We start from the raw sequence: 15,260 nt of genomic DNA, 5'->3' as shown, positions 1-15,260 counted from the left end.
TTTCTAATTACATTAAAATTCCATTACAGTTGATTAAAATGATAAATCAAGTACTCACAGCTTCAGTCTCATAAGAAAGCAACTGATAATAAGAACCTGTTTGTTGGGAGCTCAGTGTTCACGGGTGGCCGGGAGCTCTTGCCATCACAGCATTGGTCTGTGTGCCTATGGGATGTACTCCCAGAAGAGACTAATAGGACAACAGGGTTAAGAAAGCTTCCTCCAAGAAGTGCATTTAACCTGGCTGCGGGCGGTTAGAATTTGGATGTATGGATGGGGAGAGAGAGGGAGAGACGGAGATGTAGAAAGCACACCATAGGCCCATGGAGGGGGAGAACAGACAGACATACAGACAGACAGACGTCCGTGGAAGGCACTCCAGGGCACATTTAGTCAAAGGCCATCCATCAGTCATTCATTCCTGTCCAGAACCTTGACCCCCCCACAGTGAGGAGTTTTTGTTTTTTGAAACTCTCTTATAGCCCAAACTTGGTGTTGTAGTGGAGGGTAACACTGGATGTCCACTCCTCCTGCCTTCTAGGATTGCAGTGTACCTCCAGTCTGGCTGGGTTGAGGTATGGTTAGCAGGACGGATTTCGGAACAAGAAAGCAGTATGACCAGTAGGGGCGCTCTTGAGTATGGATCAGAGGAGGAAGACAGGATGGGGAAACCTGTTGACAGGTCAAGGGATCCCCGAGTCTGTGTAAGAGGGTCTGAAATTGAACATGGGTTGCAGAGAACAGAGACTGGGAGGGAAACATTGGGATGTGCTTTAAGTGTGAACTGTGCAGGCAGAGCGGACTGCAGTGTGGGCTATGGGTGTCTAAGATGGCGCCAGCAGAAGTGGCTTTCTTGTTTCAGTTCCTGTGGAGAGGCACTGCAGAGTTGGGGTGATTCCATTAAGTGGGGCTCTGTGTCCTTGCCAGGCCTTTGGGAACAGGGAGGAAGGGCTGCTTTGTGTGTGACTTGTTCAGCAGCCCCTCAGCAATAGAAAGGCTCTGTTCTCTGACTCTCCATCCTGTTTCATTTCAGCCCCATTCAAGGTCGGTGGCATTCCTCCTAGGGGTGGAGGACGGAGGGCGTTGGAGAACTGAAGGGGAATCCTGAATTCTGTCCTTTGTGTACTCTCCAAACTACAAACACACCCACACTGTTCCCTAGAGATGAACCAGATGAGCCCGCAGTGCACGGTTATGCAAGGACCTGGCACTTCAGTGGTCAGCCTCTGTCCATCTAAGTGGTGCTTTCTAACCCCAGAACAAGGCCCTGGGCTCTTACAGCGGCAATACATGCTATGAGGCAGATAGATACTGGGGTTCCCGGGCACCAGCAGCTTCAGGCCAGGACAGTCACGTTATGGGGCCAGGGCCCTCTTTCAGAAATCCTATCTTTCTTCTTATCTTAAAGGCCTGAGTTCTGTTCTTTGGCTTGGCTTGGTCGAAGCGAACTTGTTAATCTGAGTGTTTGGCAGTGTGTGGTTCTCTTCTGGAAGACATGAAGCAGATTTTCCTACACTGTATGTCTCCACACCTCCTGAAGTCAGCCTCCTGTCTCCACACCTCCTGAAGTCAGCCTCCTGTTTCACTTTGTTCTGTTTCTTAAACTTAGTCCTGGGACAGCGTAGCGATTTACCTACCAGTTCATTAGAACCATCGCCTCTGGTGGTAATGCATTGTAAAGCCTCAGGGGCCTGGTTCTGTGAGGTCTTAGGTCCCAGGTCACGTAGTACAGAGTTCCTGTTGATGAAGGACTTGACCTGGGCTCCTTGCCACCTTTCTAGCTAGCCAAGGGAGAAGTTACTGAGAGAATGTACTTATATTTAACTCTTGACCCAGCCATTCCTTCCCAGCATGCGACCTACCTAGAAGCAATGGGACCTGGGAAATGAAGTTCTAGCTGGGCAGCCATTCCTTCCCAGCATGCGACCTACCTAGAAGCAATGGGACCTGGGAAATGAAGTTCTAGCTGGGCAGCCATTCCTTCCCAGCATGCGACCTACCTAGAAGCAATGGGACCTGGGAAATGAAGTTCTAGCTGGGCAGCCATTCCTTCCCATCATGTGACCTACCTAGAAGCAATGGGACCTGGGAAATGAAGTTCTAGCTGGGCAGCCACTGTCAGGTAGCCTGGCTACCTTGTGGCAGGAGTGTTTGTCTTTGGGAAGCTGTGCACTTTCCTCAGGTATGTTGACGCTGTTCCATTTAGGAGAGAAGTGGTGCCAAAGCCTGGGCATTGATTCCGTGTCAGGGTGTAAGGACAGAGCTTCTGTCTCTGTTCACGGTCTTCATGAGGTAGTTTCAGAATACAGATACCAACCATTCGGTTTCAGTTTTGTTGAGAATTTAATGTGTATGAGGCATGTTCTAGATACTTGGCTTATAGGAACAGAGGATCAGGGAGGGAAAAATGTGCCCCCAGAGTGGGCTCTAATAAATTTAGTCTTGTGGCGTTTGTGCGTGTGTTGTCCTGCCTTGTTCCAAGTGCATGTGGCCATGTGACAGCTCTTAAACTTCAGTACTAGTTACCCCCATCCTCAACCTGAGTGTTCTCTAGAACTGCAGGGTAGAGTGCAAGCCTTTCAGTGTGATGTTTGGACCTCTGACTGTTTCTTCAGACTGTTCCCAGAATTCTCTGCTGTTGCCTCTGTGGGTTCTGACCATGTCTTCAGACTGTTCCCAGAATTCTCTGCTGCTGCCTCAGGAGCTCTGACCATGTCTTCAGACTGTTCCCAGAATTCTCTGCTTCTTCCTCTATGGAGCTCTGACCATGTCTTCAGACTGTTCCCGAATTCTCTGCTGTTGCCTCTGGAGCTCTGACCATGTCTTTAGACTGTTCCCAGAATTCTCTGCTGCTTCTATAGCTCTGACCATGTCTTCAGACTGTTCCCAGAATTCTCTGCTGCTGCCTCTGTGGGGTTCTGATCATGTCTTCAGACTATTCCCAGAATTCTCTGCTGCTGCCTCTGTGGAGCTCTGACCATGTCCTCAGACTGTTCCCAGAATTCTCTGCTGCTGCCTCTGTTGTCAGGCCTGTTGGCGGGCAGCCCAGATCTTGTGTCCTGCCTCTGGCCTTCTCTAGCCTTCCCCTTTCTCTGGATAGTCCTCTGTTCCTCCTCTGTCCATGGTGGCCCAGGTTAGACCTCAAACTGCAGCCTGATGGGTTTAAAGGCAGATCTAAGCAACCTTGAAGCTAGAGCAAGCTCTGCACTGCATATCCGTCGTACCTTACGTGGCTGTAGCTCATGTTTCTCAGGATGCCTGTCCCCTGTGGCTGGCACGATTGCCTACTCTGAGAAACCTGATTACGTTCCCTGAGTCTGGCTCGGTGCCTAATGCACAGGAGCAAATATGGCTCTTATTCGTGCTGAGCACCAGTTCCTACCCAGTCCTTAAGGGTGGGCATCATCATCTCCCTATTTCACAGATGAGCAAGCTGAGCCCGGCTTGGTGATAGACTTGGGTTATCAATTATGTTATCGAAGGTTGTGGACTCCGGGCCATACTTTATGTTCCTGGTTGCTTCTGAGCTTCTAGTCCATTTTTACGGTAAGTACCATCTGTAGTGTAGGATTGGACGTTGCCTGGCAGCGTAAGCAAGGGTGAGGCCTTTCCACAGTTAGGCCCGAGTTCACATTTCCCCTCTACTGTTTGTTGTTGTGGAACTTTGGGTGGAAGGAAGTAACTGACCTCTGTGAACTTCAGTTTTGTTTTCCCATCTGTAGCTGGGGGAGGCGATCACTTCTAGACCTCGTGGTATTAGAACTGGAGGAAATTAATACAGTCATTGGCAACAAAAAGGAATCGGGCCCAATACCGCAGCCAGTGTAACCTGTCAGCATCACCCATGATTGACAGAGGTGGGAGACCTCTGAAAGCTGGCGTGGGTAGGGAAGCTTGTGTCAGACAGACAGGTATTGGAGCTGGGGTTTGAGAGATGACTAAGGTTCTTGGTGTAGTTTGTAGATGTCATTGACATTGTTTGAGTTAGACACCAACATTTTAGAAATCAGGTGGTTTCTCACAGACACAGGCGTTTCTAACTTCTGAGTACGAAGGCTGGCATTGCAAGGCCTGTGGCTAGGTGGGAGTGGGAGTCTGTCCTGCTTTGTCCCTGTGTCTTGCCTGCTGGCCTCCTGCTGTGAGATGGCTTGAAGCCTCAGCTTTAGATGATAAGTCCCCTCAGACCCTTTTCTGTTCCTGTTACAGCTATGACCCCTCAAACAGCAGACTGCTGTTCCCTCACAGCTCAGAGGTCCCCAGGTCTGTAGGGGGCTAGCAGAGATTCGTTACCTCTGGAGGCTTCAGGGAGGACCCACTTCCTTGGTTTGAGCTCCTCTGGGATCTGTTTCTTTCCTTCCTTTTCATCGAATGAGTAAGGTTCCCTGGGTAGAGGGAGAGGCTCTTCATTGATTCTGCACTTGTTGGTTGGGAACCCACTGTGTGGCACCTGCTCTGTGCACAGGGACAGTTGTGGCCACTCTGCTCTTGTCGGGGGCACTGCGAGAGGTGTGAAGGACCTATGCAGTAAAAGTATGACGTGCTCCCCGGGAAGAGAGAAAGCTGCTTCTGTACGGAGCGCTCAGGGCTGCTGGGTGGCTTGTCTGGGTGGCTCAGACAGCCCTGCTGTGGAGATGACGTTCACACGGACTGTACTGATGAGGTGTGGCGGAGGCTGAGGTTGGAGTTTCCAGAGGACGACAGGGCCTGATCAGGTGGTAACCTGGGGCCTGGGCCAGGATTTGCATTTGATCTTAGACATGATAGGCAACCATTAGAGAGGAGGGCAGTCATAAGATGTGTTAAGAATACGTGTGTTTGAAACCCTCTTTCCTGTGTGTGTGGAGGGAGGGTTCAGGACTGTGGACAGGTGGAAACTATGAGGCTTGGCCTGGATCCTTTTATGAGAAATGCAGAGAATGGGAAAATTTGGAGGAAAAGCCAGCAGCTGTGTCTGCTTCCTTGTGACTCTCTTTAGTGGGCTCCGGGAAGAATGTCCCTGGGCCTTGCCAGCTTCATGACTGGGGAAGAGCATGGGCCAAGACTCAGTGCTTGCCTGGCCTCGCTTAGCCTTCAGTGTGGAGGTAATGCTGCTGCTAGCCCCATGAGCGACGTCTTTCTGGCTTGGTGACCACTTAGGTCATGTCTGGTTCTCGCCCCGGGCTTTGTCTGGGTCCCAGGCAGGCTAGACGTGATCATCTGCTAGAGAAATCTGTCCCCTGCCCTTTTGGTCGGGGCTGATGAATCCTGTGGTCTCTCGTCCCTCCCCACCCGCTAAGCTTCCTGGATAGTAATGGGGCCACGTTGGAGACCTGTCTCAGAGATCTGGACTCATTAGTATTGTCAGTGCATCCTTGGTCTGTCACGGGTAGGAGGGCCACATCCAGGGAGCCGTGTTGTCAGAGAACATCTTTGCTGAGAGGATGAGTCTTCTGTTGCCTTTGTTATCCTGGTTCCTCAGATGCTTTCTTAGGAGGATGGGGTTATGGGTCTCTTCTGTGTACATGCACTTTTTCCAGGCTTCTGTGAGGTTAACATGTCTTCTTATTTGTCCTTCCCAGCAGGCCTAGGGGGCAGGTGCTGCTTCTCCAGCTCCTCTTTCTCCTTAATCTTTAAAAAATATTATTATTATTATTATTATTATTATTATTATTATTATTATTTTATTTTGAGAGGGTGATGCTGTTGCTGCTGCTGCCCCAGCTGTTCTTGGACTTGTCTAGGCAGACCTTGAACTTAAGACCTTGCCTCGACCTGAGTAGCTGATAGAGACCAGGGGCACTAGGCCTGGTATTCCTGTCTCCCTCTTAAAAGTCTGTATCCAGTAGTGACTGGGTTAACAAATGATTTTGGGGACCATCTCTTCTGTGCCTGTAGGTCCAGTGAATTGTCTTCATGCTGTGTGTGCTCTGAGTGCTCTCTTGGGTTCAGTGGTGGGAATAACACACTTTGGAGATGAAGAACTGCTGAGCGAGGGCTTGACCATGCCGTGGGCTGCAGAGCTGGCCCAGGCTGGGGCCAGGTGTGGCTGGTCTGTGGCTTCCTTGTGCTTCACTTCTCACAGCAGGTCCTTTGAGCATCTCCCTGGGGTCCCTGGGGATGGTTGCCGCAGCTCTGGTGAGGGATGCAGATTTCCATCACAGCAGGAGTGGCACATGGGTACTTTTCTCCTCAAGTGCACTGAGTGTCCCTACATGCGCTGGGCTCTGGCCAGCGGCTCCATGTTTTACTTAAGTTCCTTGCTTCCCTCTGGGAAGTACTTTGCCACTTGGTACTGGCTGTTTCTTGACTCGAGATTCTCCTGCCTCAGCCTCCTCTTGCTGACATTGCAAGGGCGTTCTACCATGCCTAGCGTTGTTTTCCTTGCTGAGTCCTTTGGCCCGGGGAAAGCCTGCTGGCAGTGGTCCTGGAGGGAGACTCTGTTCTGGACACAAGCGGGGCTGGCCTTGGATCCGAGTTATTTACACAATTTCCTTTTTGAACCGTAGTGTATTAGTCTTGCTGCAAAAAAAAAAAAAAAAACAAAACAAAACAAAAAACAAAAAACAAAAAAAACAAAAAAACTGAGAAAATCTACTTACAGAAGGAAGGACTGGAGGGTGCCCTCGGTCATGGTAGGAAAGGCTCCCTGCAGGAGCGGGAAGTGGCAGAGAGGGGTGGAGGCCGGCGCTCAGAACACTTCCTCCCTTCCGTTCAGTCTGGGACTGCAGCCTGCAGGATGTCACCGTCCCAGTTAGAGTGGGGCTTCCGACCTGTTAGAGTGGGGCTTCCAACCTCAGTAGCCTAACCTGAATAGTCCCTTTAGGGCGGGCCACTCTACCAGTTAATCTAATCGTAATAATCCATCCCAGACCCGCCCAGAAGTGTGTCTCCTAGGTGATTCCTGATCCTGTCAAGGTGATGGCACTAACCCTCCCTCAGTTTCCTTACTTGCTTTTGATCTTACCCTGGAATCCTTAGGATGAGAGATACCGTGTTCTAGAAGGCAGTCTGGCACAGGCTTCAGGGTTGTGGCTCTGGGGCAGACTGCTGGGGTTTAAATCCCACCTCTGCTGTCTGTGAGTACTGCTGCTCTGGCTGCCTCACAGTGGATTCTCACATCCCCCAGATCAGATCCACCTTCCTCCATGAGAACCTCTTTCCCAAATAGAGGCAGGGGATTCTGAGTGGGACAGGCTTGGGTTTGAGGGGGCCCTCTGGATTGGAGGATGTGCTGCTTCCTGTTCCCTGACAGAAAGAGATGGGCCTGTGTGGGAGTCTGACACCACCATGGAGGGGACATGCAGGACGTTCAGAAAGAAGCCTGTGTCAAAAGAGACTTTAAGTTAAAACAAATGCAGCTCCACTTTTCAGAAAAATAACAGATGCCCAAATGTCAGCGGCAAGGGAGGGAGAAGCTAGCAGTGTTGGTAAGACCTTATCGAGGGAAGCGGTTCTGAGTGGTTCTGAGCGGTTCTGAGTGGTTCTGAGTGGTTCTGAGCGGTTTTGAGCTGTTCTGAGCCATTCTCTTCAGTTGCTTTGTTCTCCAAATGGGGCTGTGCAGCTAAAGGGCATTAACATGTACCCTTTAATCAGAGTCGTTCACACCTTGTGCTAGCTTTTTGTTGTTGTTTTGCTTTTCCGAGGCAGGATGTTGCTGAGTAAGTAGCCTAGGCTGGCATCAAACTCAGTGCTGAGATTATAAGTATGTGCCACCATGCTTGACTATTTAAAAAAAAAAATGTTTGGTTTGCTTCTCTGCCTGTTCCTTTGGCTCCATGAGCGAAGGTACCAAGAACCTTCCACCTGCTGTACCACCATAGGCTGCAGCACGGGCACGAACAGTTGAGGTCCAGCTCTTGTCTTTGTTTTCCAGAGTGAGTACATTGCACCCTGTGACTGTCGGAGGGCGTTCGTCTCCGGCTTCGATGGCTCTGCAGGTGAGTCACCAACCCTTCTGTTCTTACTTTGCCTTTGTTTTGGTTCCACCCCGAAGGGAACTGAATTGTGTTCCAGCCTGTGCCATAGAATCAAAAATGAAACGCAAGCTGGACCTTCCCCCGCCTGAGCCTGTGCAGTGGGGGAAGTTCTGATTCCCTCTGCTCATCGACATCGCCTTTTAGTGACCCTCTGTTCTTTTCTGTGTCTTTGCTGTTTCAGACAAAACAGAACAACCTTTTATTACAAAGAACACTCTTGAGCTCTGTATAGCTTATTTCTGTAGTATTAATTAACTTGAACATGGCTGCTGGCTGGTGCCTCAAATGTGAGATCCGGGGCCTTAATGGGTTATCAGTTATTCCATTACAGCCTCCTGGCCCTGTGAAGGGCCCTGTGTCCTTTTGATACTTCATTTTAGCAGCGTTAGATGATAATGGCTGATGTTGAGCTTCTTTGATGCTATGCCCTAACTTTTCCAAAACTGTCACACCCTTGACTTTTTGGGTGGTTTCCCCTTTGGGCTCCCATCCCTTGAGCAATCTAGCTGAGGTCAGATCCCCTCTCTTCTCGTGGTTCACCTCTGCTTCCTTTGGCTTAAGTGCTTGTGTTGGTTGGCACGTTTTGGTTGGTTTTGGCCATTGCCTCTGCTGAGAGCCCAGGCCTGTGGGAACTTAGGGCAAACAGAGGTAGGAGCCGGGACTCCGTGCTGGTGGTGCCTGCTGAGTCATCACAGACGCCGATGGTCCAGGTTGCCTGCTTCTCAGGGAGGTGAGGCAGCTCTTGGTGGGTGTCTGTTGGATCAGAAGAACCTTGTCTTGTTGGTTATGAGATTTGACCACAAGCCTGTCCGCTCCTTCCTTCTTACTCCGGCTGTGAGTGTGTGGGGACCAGCGTCCTGGTAGTCTAGACTTCTGACAGAGTCTGCCCTGCGCTGCCCTGGGATCATTCACTCACCTGGGCATGTCCTTGGAGTCCAGGACCCCTGTGCTCCTCACTGCCCTGACTGCCTACTTTGTTTTCACACAGATTGTCAGTGGTGGTCAGAAACCTCTCTTTTGCTACTCTGCTCTAGGCACAGCTATCATCACGGAGGAGCATGCGGCCATGTGGACGGATGGGCGCTACTTTCTCCAAGCTGCCAAGCAGATGGACAACAACTGGACCCTCATGAAGATGGGTGGGTAGAAGCAGAGACCAGCCACCTAATGCCACGGGCATGGTCTGGGCAGGGGTGGGAATGCTTCGGGGATCTAGGATCTTAGTGCATTCCCTGACACCCTGGAGCCTTTGCAAAGCCAAGGAAAAACAAAAAAAGTACACCTTTGTGTACATACCAGTGCACACTCACTTTTAGAGGATTCAAGATTCAAAAATCCCAGGTTCAATGTACAGAGAAACCGACTTTGGGGTCCGCAGGCTGAAGCTGTCAGGTCAGGTAGCACTATAGGGTCAGAGCAGTAAAGTTAAAGTGGCAATATGTCAGCTCCAGGGTGTGGGGTGGTTCCCTGTCCCCTCTCAGTGCCACTCCCATGTCCTGTATATCTTTCCTCAGTGTGCCAGAGTATAGGGAGGGTCTGCAGGACTCATTGCCTGTGAGTGACTCAGCCCTAGGGTTCTGCCAAAGACCTGTCGTCTGAAGTGATGGGGCTTCATCCTACAGGAGTTATATCAGGGATTCCAAGAAAAACTTTGTTAATAAAGTGGCTTATTTAGTGGTTTGTTTAAAAAAGTGGAAAGAGTCAAATAGCAAAATAAACCTTCCTGCCTGCCTGGAAGTCAGGAGCTTCACAAACCTTTGAGATTCCCGTCTGTCAAAAGTGAGCAGAGAAAAGCCTCAGAGTGTATGAGCTTTTATTCTGATGAGTCGTGCATGGTGCCAGGATGTTAATTGTTTAGCAAAAATCTCATTGTTTTTTTTTTTTTTTTTAAAAACTTTGTCCCCAAAATACTGGCTGGATTAAGGAAAAACTGGCCTACTATTCTAGTTCTCTTGGAGGTTGTTTAATAATTTCCGTAGTCTTGTAGAAGGAAGAGGCTGTGCATTGTTGTGGTTGGGAGAACCAAGGTTGGAGTAGGCTCCTGTGTATAGCACTTGGAATTCCAAGAAGGACTTTTTGTGGCCAAGACTTAGGCTCAGCTTAGACAGAGGCTGGCTGTGGGCAGGGGCTTTGCTCTGTGATCTTGGCCTTGTCTGTAAAAGGAAGCCACTTAGGAGTTCTGTCCTCCTAGGTCTGAAGGACACACCGACTCAGGAGGACTGGCTGGTGAGTGTGCTTCCGGAAGGATCCAGGGTTGGTGTGGACCCTCTCATCATTCCCACAGGTGAGTGACTTGGTCCTTTCCGGCCTCCTGGACTCCTCTGTAATTCTCCATGTTTGCTGCTGGGATCTGGGGCATTCGGGACTCAATACGACTCGATGTCACGATCGAGGGTCAGCTACAGAAGACATGTCTGGGACAGGCAGGGAAGGTGGCGACGTTCTTTATTCTGTGAGCCCGGCACCGAGGAATGCCTTTCAGAAGAGGCTGGCCCAAACCCTGCAATTTGCCTTAGGTGAAACGAGTGTTCATTTGTGGCTGGCCATGTGCTTTTCTTCAGATTACTGGAAGAAGATGGCCAAGGTACTTCGAAGTGCTGGTCACCACCTCGTGCCTGTGAAGGAGAACCTTGTGGATAAGATCTGGACAGACCGGCCAGAGCGCCCTTGCAAGCCCCTCCTCACACTGGGTCTGGATTATACAGGTCAGAGCCATAGCTGTGACTCCGAGAGCCTGCCTTGCCAACCCATCTTGTTAAAGTCATATTCAAGGCGCTGTTATGGAGTTGGTAGATGCCGTTGTATGCAGCCTTGTCTCCGGCACAGGTTCTGGCCTTACCACAGGACTGTGCCTCACCTGGCGTGGATGGCCAGTTGACCAGGCGGGCTCTAGCGCCTTCCGCTTTTGCTGTCTTCTTGCCACCTACTTTGGCTCAGTCTGTGGTGGCAGAGCTTTTCTGGTGGTGTTGTGGGTGCTGGGGGAAGACCAAAGCTTTCCCCTGGTTGGCAACTGCTCCTGACCCTGGGCCCACTTCCTCTCTTGTGGCACTCGTGGGGCTGCCCTCCAGGCCTCCCTGGGTTGTAGCTTACGGTGTAGAAGTTTAGATGTGGCTGTCTCCTGGCCTGTGAGAGTGTGTGAGCCGCATGTACTGCCAGGCTTCTGTGGGAGAAGAAAGTGTGGGTTAATGGAGACAGTGAAGGCTAGAAGGAGACTGGAGGTGGGGCTGCAGGGGAGGGCCTTGCTGTAGAAACAGGGAGGTGGCTGGGGACGTCTGGAATGTAGGCAGATTGCCAGAGGGGTCCTGGGAAGAAAGTATCACAGCTCAGACACTGGCCAAGTTTTAAACAGCATTCCCCGGGCTGATCTTCAAAGCAGTCTGTGGTTGTGGGCAGCCCCAGGCTTGTTTTCCTGTGTGACACCCTCATTGGGGTGCGTGGCTTATGGGGAGGATGAGTTCAGCGAGTGGCCCAGGGTCAGCTTACTACTTTCCATCAGCATGGTTGAAGTTGTCTTTTAACTGAAATAGAGCCTCTGACCTGTCGCTGCAGGAGAGAGCGCCCAGATACTGCTGCCCAAGGTTCTGTTTTGGAAGGCTCATGACACTGCTAGGTGCTGGGTAGACCAGTGCCTACCCTGTTCATAGGTAGCTAGTGAGAAGCTAAGTTACAGATGCTTCTGTAGTGAGGTGACTTCCTCAGGTGCCACACTGCATTCTGGGAGTGTGACTTGGAAGCAGTATTCACAGTGAGTTAGGTCAGCCTGCAGCAGGGACTCTGGTCTTAGCCCCAAGTCTTTGGGCCCAAGAAACGCAAAGCGAGTTTCACAGGGGAGGTCTGCTGTGGAGAGTGTACTCAGATAGTCCAGGCTCAGTCACACTAGCCTCTATGTGCTAGCCCATGTAATTGCCAGTCTAACTGTACGTGCTGCCCTGTGGACTGTAAGTCCAACAGGGAGGAACTTGGTGTGTCCAGAGCCATAACTGCTCCAAGCAGTAGGACCCCTGGTAGATGCTGCGCCTGGTAGGTCTGGGTGCTGCGTAGGCCTTTGGGGGAGGCAGGCAGGGCTCAGGGCAGTCAGGGGACTTGGCAGAGTCGTCTTCCTTCTGTAGGGATGGACTCTACGCTGCACGCCTGCCGTGAGAAGTGGTACTGTGTGCGAGGGTTCAGCATAGCCTTCTCACCTGGCTTCTGACTTCCGAGGGTCATAGAGGAGGCAGACGCTCATTTGTTTTCTTACAGGCATCTCGTGGAAGGAGAAGGTTGCAGACCTTCGGTTGAAAATGGCAGAGAGGAGCATCGTGTGGTTTGTGGTCACTGCCCTAGACGAGATTGCATGTGAGTACTCTGGTTTCACTGCAGGGGCATTACCTGATCTCCTCCTTGGGCCTCTGGGAATCTGTGTTTGTGCCATTCAGCTCTGTGAATGGTGAGGGAATTCGTAACAGTGTCTTTAAATAAGAGAGCAAATGCTGGTTAGCACAAAGGAGGGAGCATTACAGTTGGAATAGGGATGGCCCACCTGACAGAACAGCGCACACACAGCCAGGGGCTCCTGGTGAATCCGGTGTGTGATGCCTGCCTCTGGCCTCGCAGTCTGAAGGACTGACTTCTCTGAGGAAGAATATTCTAAATATTTTTTTTTTGTGTTGCTCTCTCTTTATACTTAAATAGTTTCTAAGATCTTCACCGAGAGAGTATTCTAGTCAAGTTTTTACCTCAGAAAACTTAACAGGAAGGTCTTCTCTAGGTCCTGCCCCTTAATCTTCTGACTTTCCACTACCCCTGCTGTTCAAAACCTGTCCTCTCCCAGAGTTTGAAGGAGCCTGAGTGAAATGCTCTCTCCTGTCCTGCTCTGACTGGATTTGATTCAGGGAGGCTTGGAAGAGGCTTTTGTGCATTTTATCTCTCCACTGGAGGAAGAAAGCCCACTGGGGATGTCCCGCCTCTTCCGTCCCCAGACTTTGTCAGATGTCTGTGATTGTTGTCTCGAATTAACCCTGCCTCAGAGGGAAAAACACACAAAAGTGCTTTCTCTCTTTGAAAATAAAACAAATATGTCCCTATTTTGGAGACCCTCTGAAGTGCAGAGGAAGTAGAAGAAAAATAAGATTCACTCACAAGCCTTTTCCCTAGTGACAGCCATTGTTGACATTTCTGTGTATCTGTCATTCAGCCTGGTGTTCTAGACGTGTCAGTGTGCTGGGAACAAATATAAACGCAATTTAAGCATTAAGAATCCCCTCAAATGGTGGTGCTAAGGTCTGCCTGACAGCTTCCATTTGGAGGCCTTTGCGCTATCTCCAGCTTCTCCATAAGTTACTGTGGTTCTCTCGTCCGGAGCATGGCTCATACTCACATATCTCAGTTTCTGGTCATTTTGCCTTCCTATTTCTGGTTGATTTTGTGGGTACTCTTGTGAGTGTGAGGGTGAGCGTGTGGTGGGACTTCTGACACATCCATTCTGTCACACGTCAGCAGCCCCAAGTCCCTTCATTTCAGAAGGAGGTAGTAAAGCCCGATGGGAGGCAGGCCTCTAACCCAGCACTTGGGAGGCAGAGGCATGTGAATCTGAGTTCGAGGCCAGCCTGGACCACCTAGCAGGTTCCAGGCTGTCTACGGCTACACAATGAGACCTTGTCTCCAAAAAATAAAACACTCAAGAGTCAGTATGAGGTTAAACCTTTCTACTTTCTTTGAGAAGCCATTATTTTAACATAGAGGGGGCGGCTGCTTTTTGTACTTGGCCTTTTCGCTCCCTTATCTTTGAGAGCAAGCATTGGAGCGGCAGCCAGGCCCAGAGCTGCACTGTCTGCTTGTCTGTTAGGCTTCTCAAGTGTTCGGTGACCTCATCAGACTCCAGCCCCTGGCTCAGGGCAGGTCCTCCACCCAGCCCAGTAACAGCCCACTGTGGCTGAGCCACAGCCTCCTGACTCACGACTTCCGGCTCTGAGGAGAGCTCTGTGTAGGTGGAGCTCAGTGGGGTCTCTATGTCACCACCTCCACTTCAGACTTTCTGTCCTAGGTCGTTTGCCTTGGAATAGAGAGATTGCATGTGTCCCCCTTATATTTGAGGGGGTCAGAGTCTGTTTGCAGCAGCGCTGAGCTTGGCAGATTCCCACAGTCAGTTACCAGTTTCAGCTCTTTGGGGGACACTGGTTATGACTTTTTGATCCTACTCCCTCCTCAGGCTTGCAACATGGCCAACTAGGAAACAGTTCTGGCGCCATCAGGTGGCCGACACCAGCATCTGCAGCTCAGTCGTGGAACCCTGAGAGATGTGGAATCCTTTGATAGGAGCTGAATTCTAAGCAGAAACTCCTCCCTCCCCAAAAGCTACCTGTAAAGCCTGACCCTGGAGCCAGGCATTGAAAGGAACCATTTTAAAGAAATTGCTTTCCTTTTTAGGGCTGTTCAATCTCCGAGGGTCAGATGTGGAGCACAACCCGGTGTTTTTCTCCTACGCAATCATAGGACTAGAGAGGATCATGTAAGTGCTCTCTCCCACCCAGATACCCCCTCCTGGCCCTCACCCCACCGTTGCTATGCTTGCTTTCTCACTTTAGAACTCCTCCTTCATCCGCTTGTCCTTGCCTGTCCTAACAGGTGTTTGCTTTAATCCTGCCTTCCCTCTAAACCTCTAAATGTCTTGAAATCTACAAAATTATTTATAGTAACACAAGACTGAGAAATAAGTGTGTGAGACTATCAGAGCACAGATGCTGTGAGGTTCTTCATGAGGTTCCTGCTGTGTGATCTGGCCCAGGCCACACAGGTTTCAGGTTTCCCAGAAGGCAGTGCGGAGGGAGCAGCATAGGCTTAGCTGTATGGTTCTGGACCCCAGGCGTCTTAAAGGTCAGCAGCAATATGGGGAATCATGGTCTATGGTCTGCTGTCTTGCCAGTTTTACCACTTCAGACATTACTTTCAGGCTAACGTCATTGTCTTTCTGTTGAATGGGATTATAGTTCTTTGCTCTTGTGATAGAACACTCTGATTGGAAATAACTTAGGGGAGGAAAGGATGACCTTGACTTACACTTCATGCCACAGTCCACCATTGAGGGGAACCAGGGCAGGAACTCAAACAGGAGCTTGAAGCAGGGCCTTGTTTAGCTGGCTTTCTCTCTTTCTTTTTTCTTTTCTTTTCTTTTCTTTTTTTTTTTTTAAAGATTTATTCATTTATATGAGTACACTGTCGCTTTCTTCAGACACACTAGAAGAGGGCATTGTTACAGATGGTTGTGAGCCACCATGTGGTTGCTGGGAATTGAACTCAGGACTTCTGGAAGAACAGTTGATGCTCTTA

At 50.3% G+C, this 15,260-nt stretch overlaps 1 protein-coding gene across 4 annotated transcripts in view; it reads left to right on the top strand.

Annotated features, from left to right (window-relative positions):
- Xpnpep1 (X-prolyl aminopeptidase 1) overlaps positions 1-15,260 on the top strand; it is a 50,719-nt gene that overhangs the window by 19,625 nt on the left and 15,834 nt on the right. For all 4 annotated transcript variants that reach the window (NM_131913.3, NM_001398660.1, XM_039084472.2 and 1 more), the window contains 6 exons: positions 7,853-7,916; positions 8,990-9,094; positions 10,147-10,239; positions 10,517-10,660; positions 12,195-12,290; positions 14,361-14,442. In NM_131913.3, coding sequence (NP_571988.1) covers positions 7,853-7,916; positions 8,990-9,094; positions 10,147-10,239; positions 10,517-10,660; positions 12,195-12,290; positions 14,361-14,442 — 584 coding nt within the window. The remainder of the gene's footprint in view (positions 1-7,852; positions 7,917-8,989; positions 9,095-10,146; positions 10,240-10,516; positions 10,661-12,194; positions 12,291-14,360; positions 14,443-15,260) is intronic.

Source organism: Rattus norvegicus, chromosome 1 (assembly GCF_036323735.1).
Source record: "Rattus norvegicus strain BN/NHsdMcwi chromosome 1, GRCr8, whole genome shotgun sequence".
Classification (NCBI taxonomy): domain Eukaryota; kingdom Metazoa; phylum Chordata; class Mammalia; order Rodentia; family Muridae; genus Rattus; species Rattus norvegicus.
The sequence above is the reverse complement of the archived record's forward strand: the minus strand, read 5'-3'. Positions and strand labels throughout refer to the sequence as shown.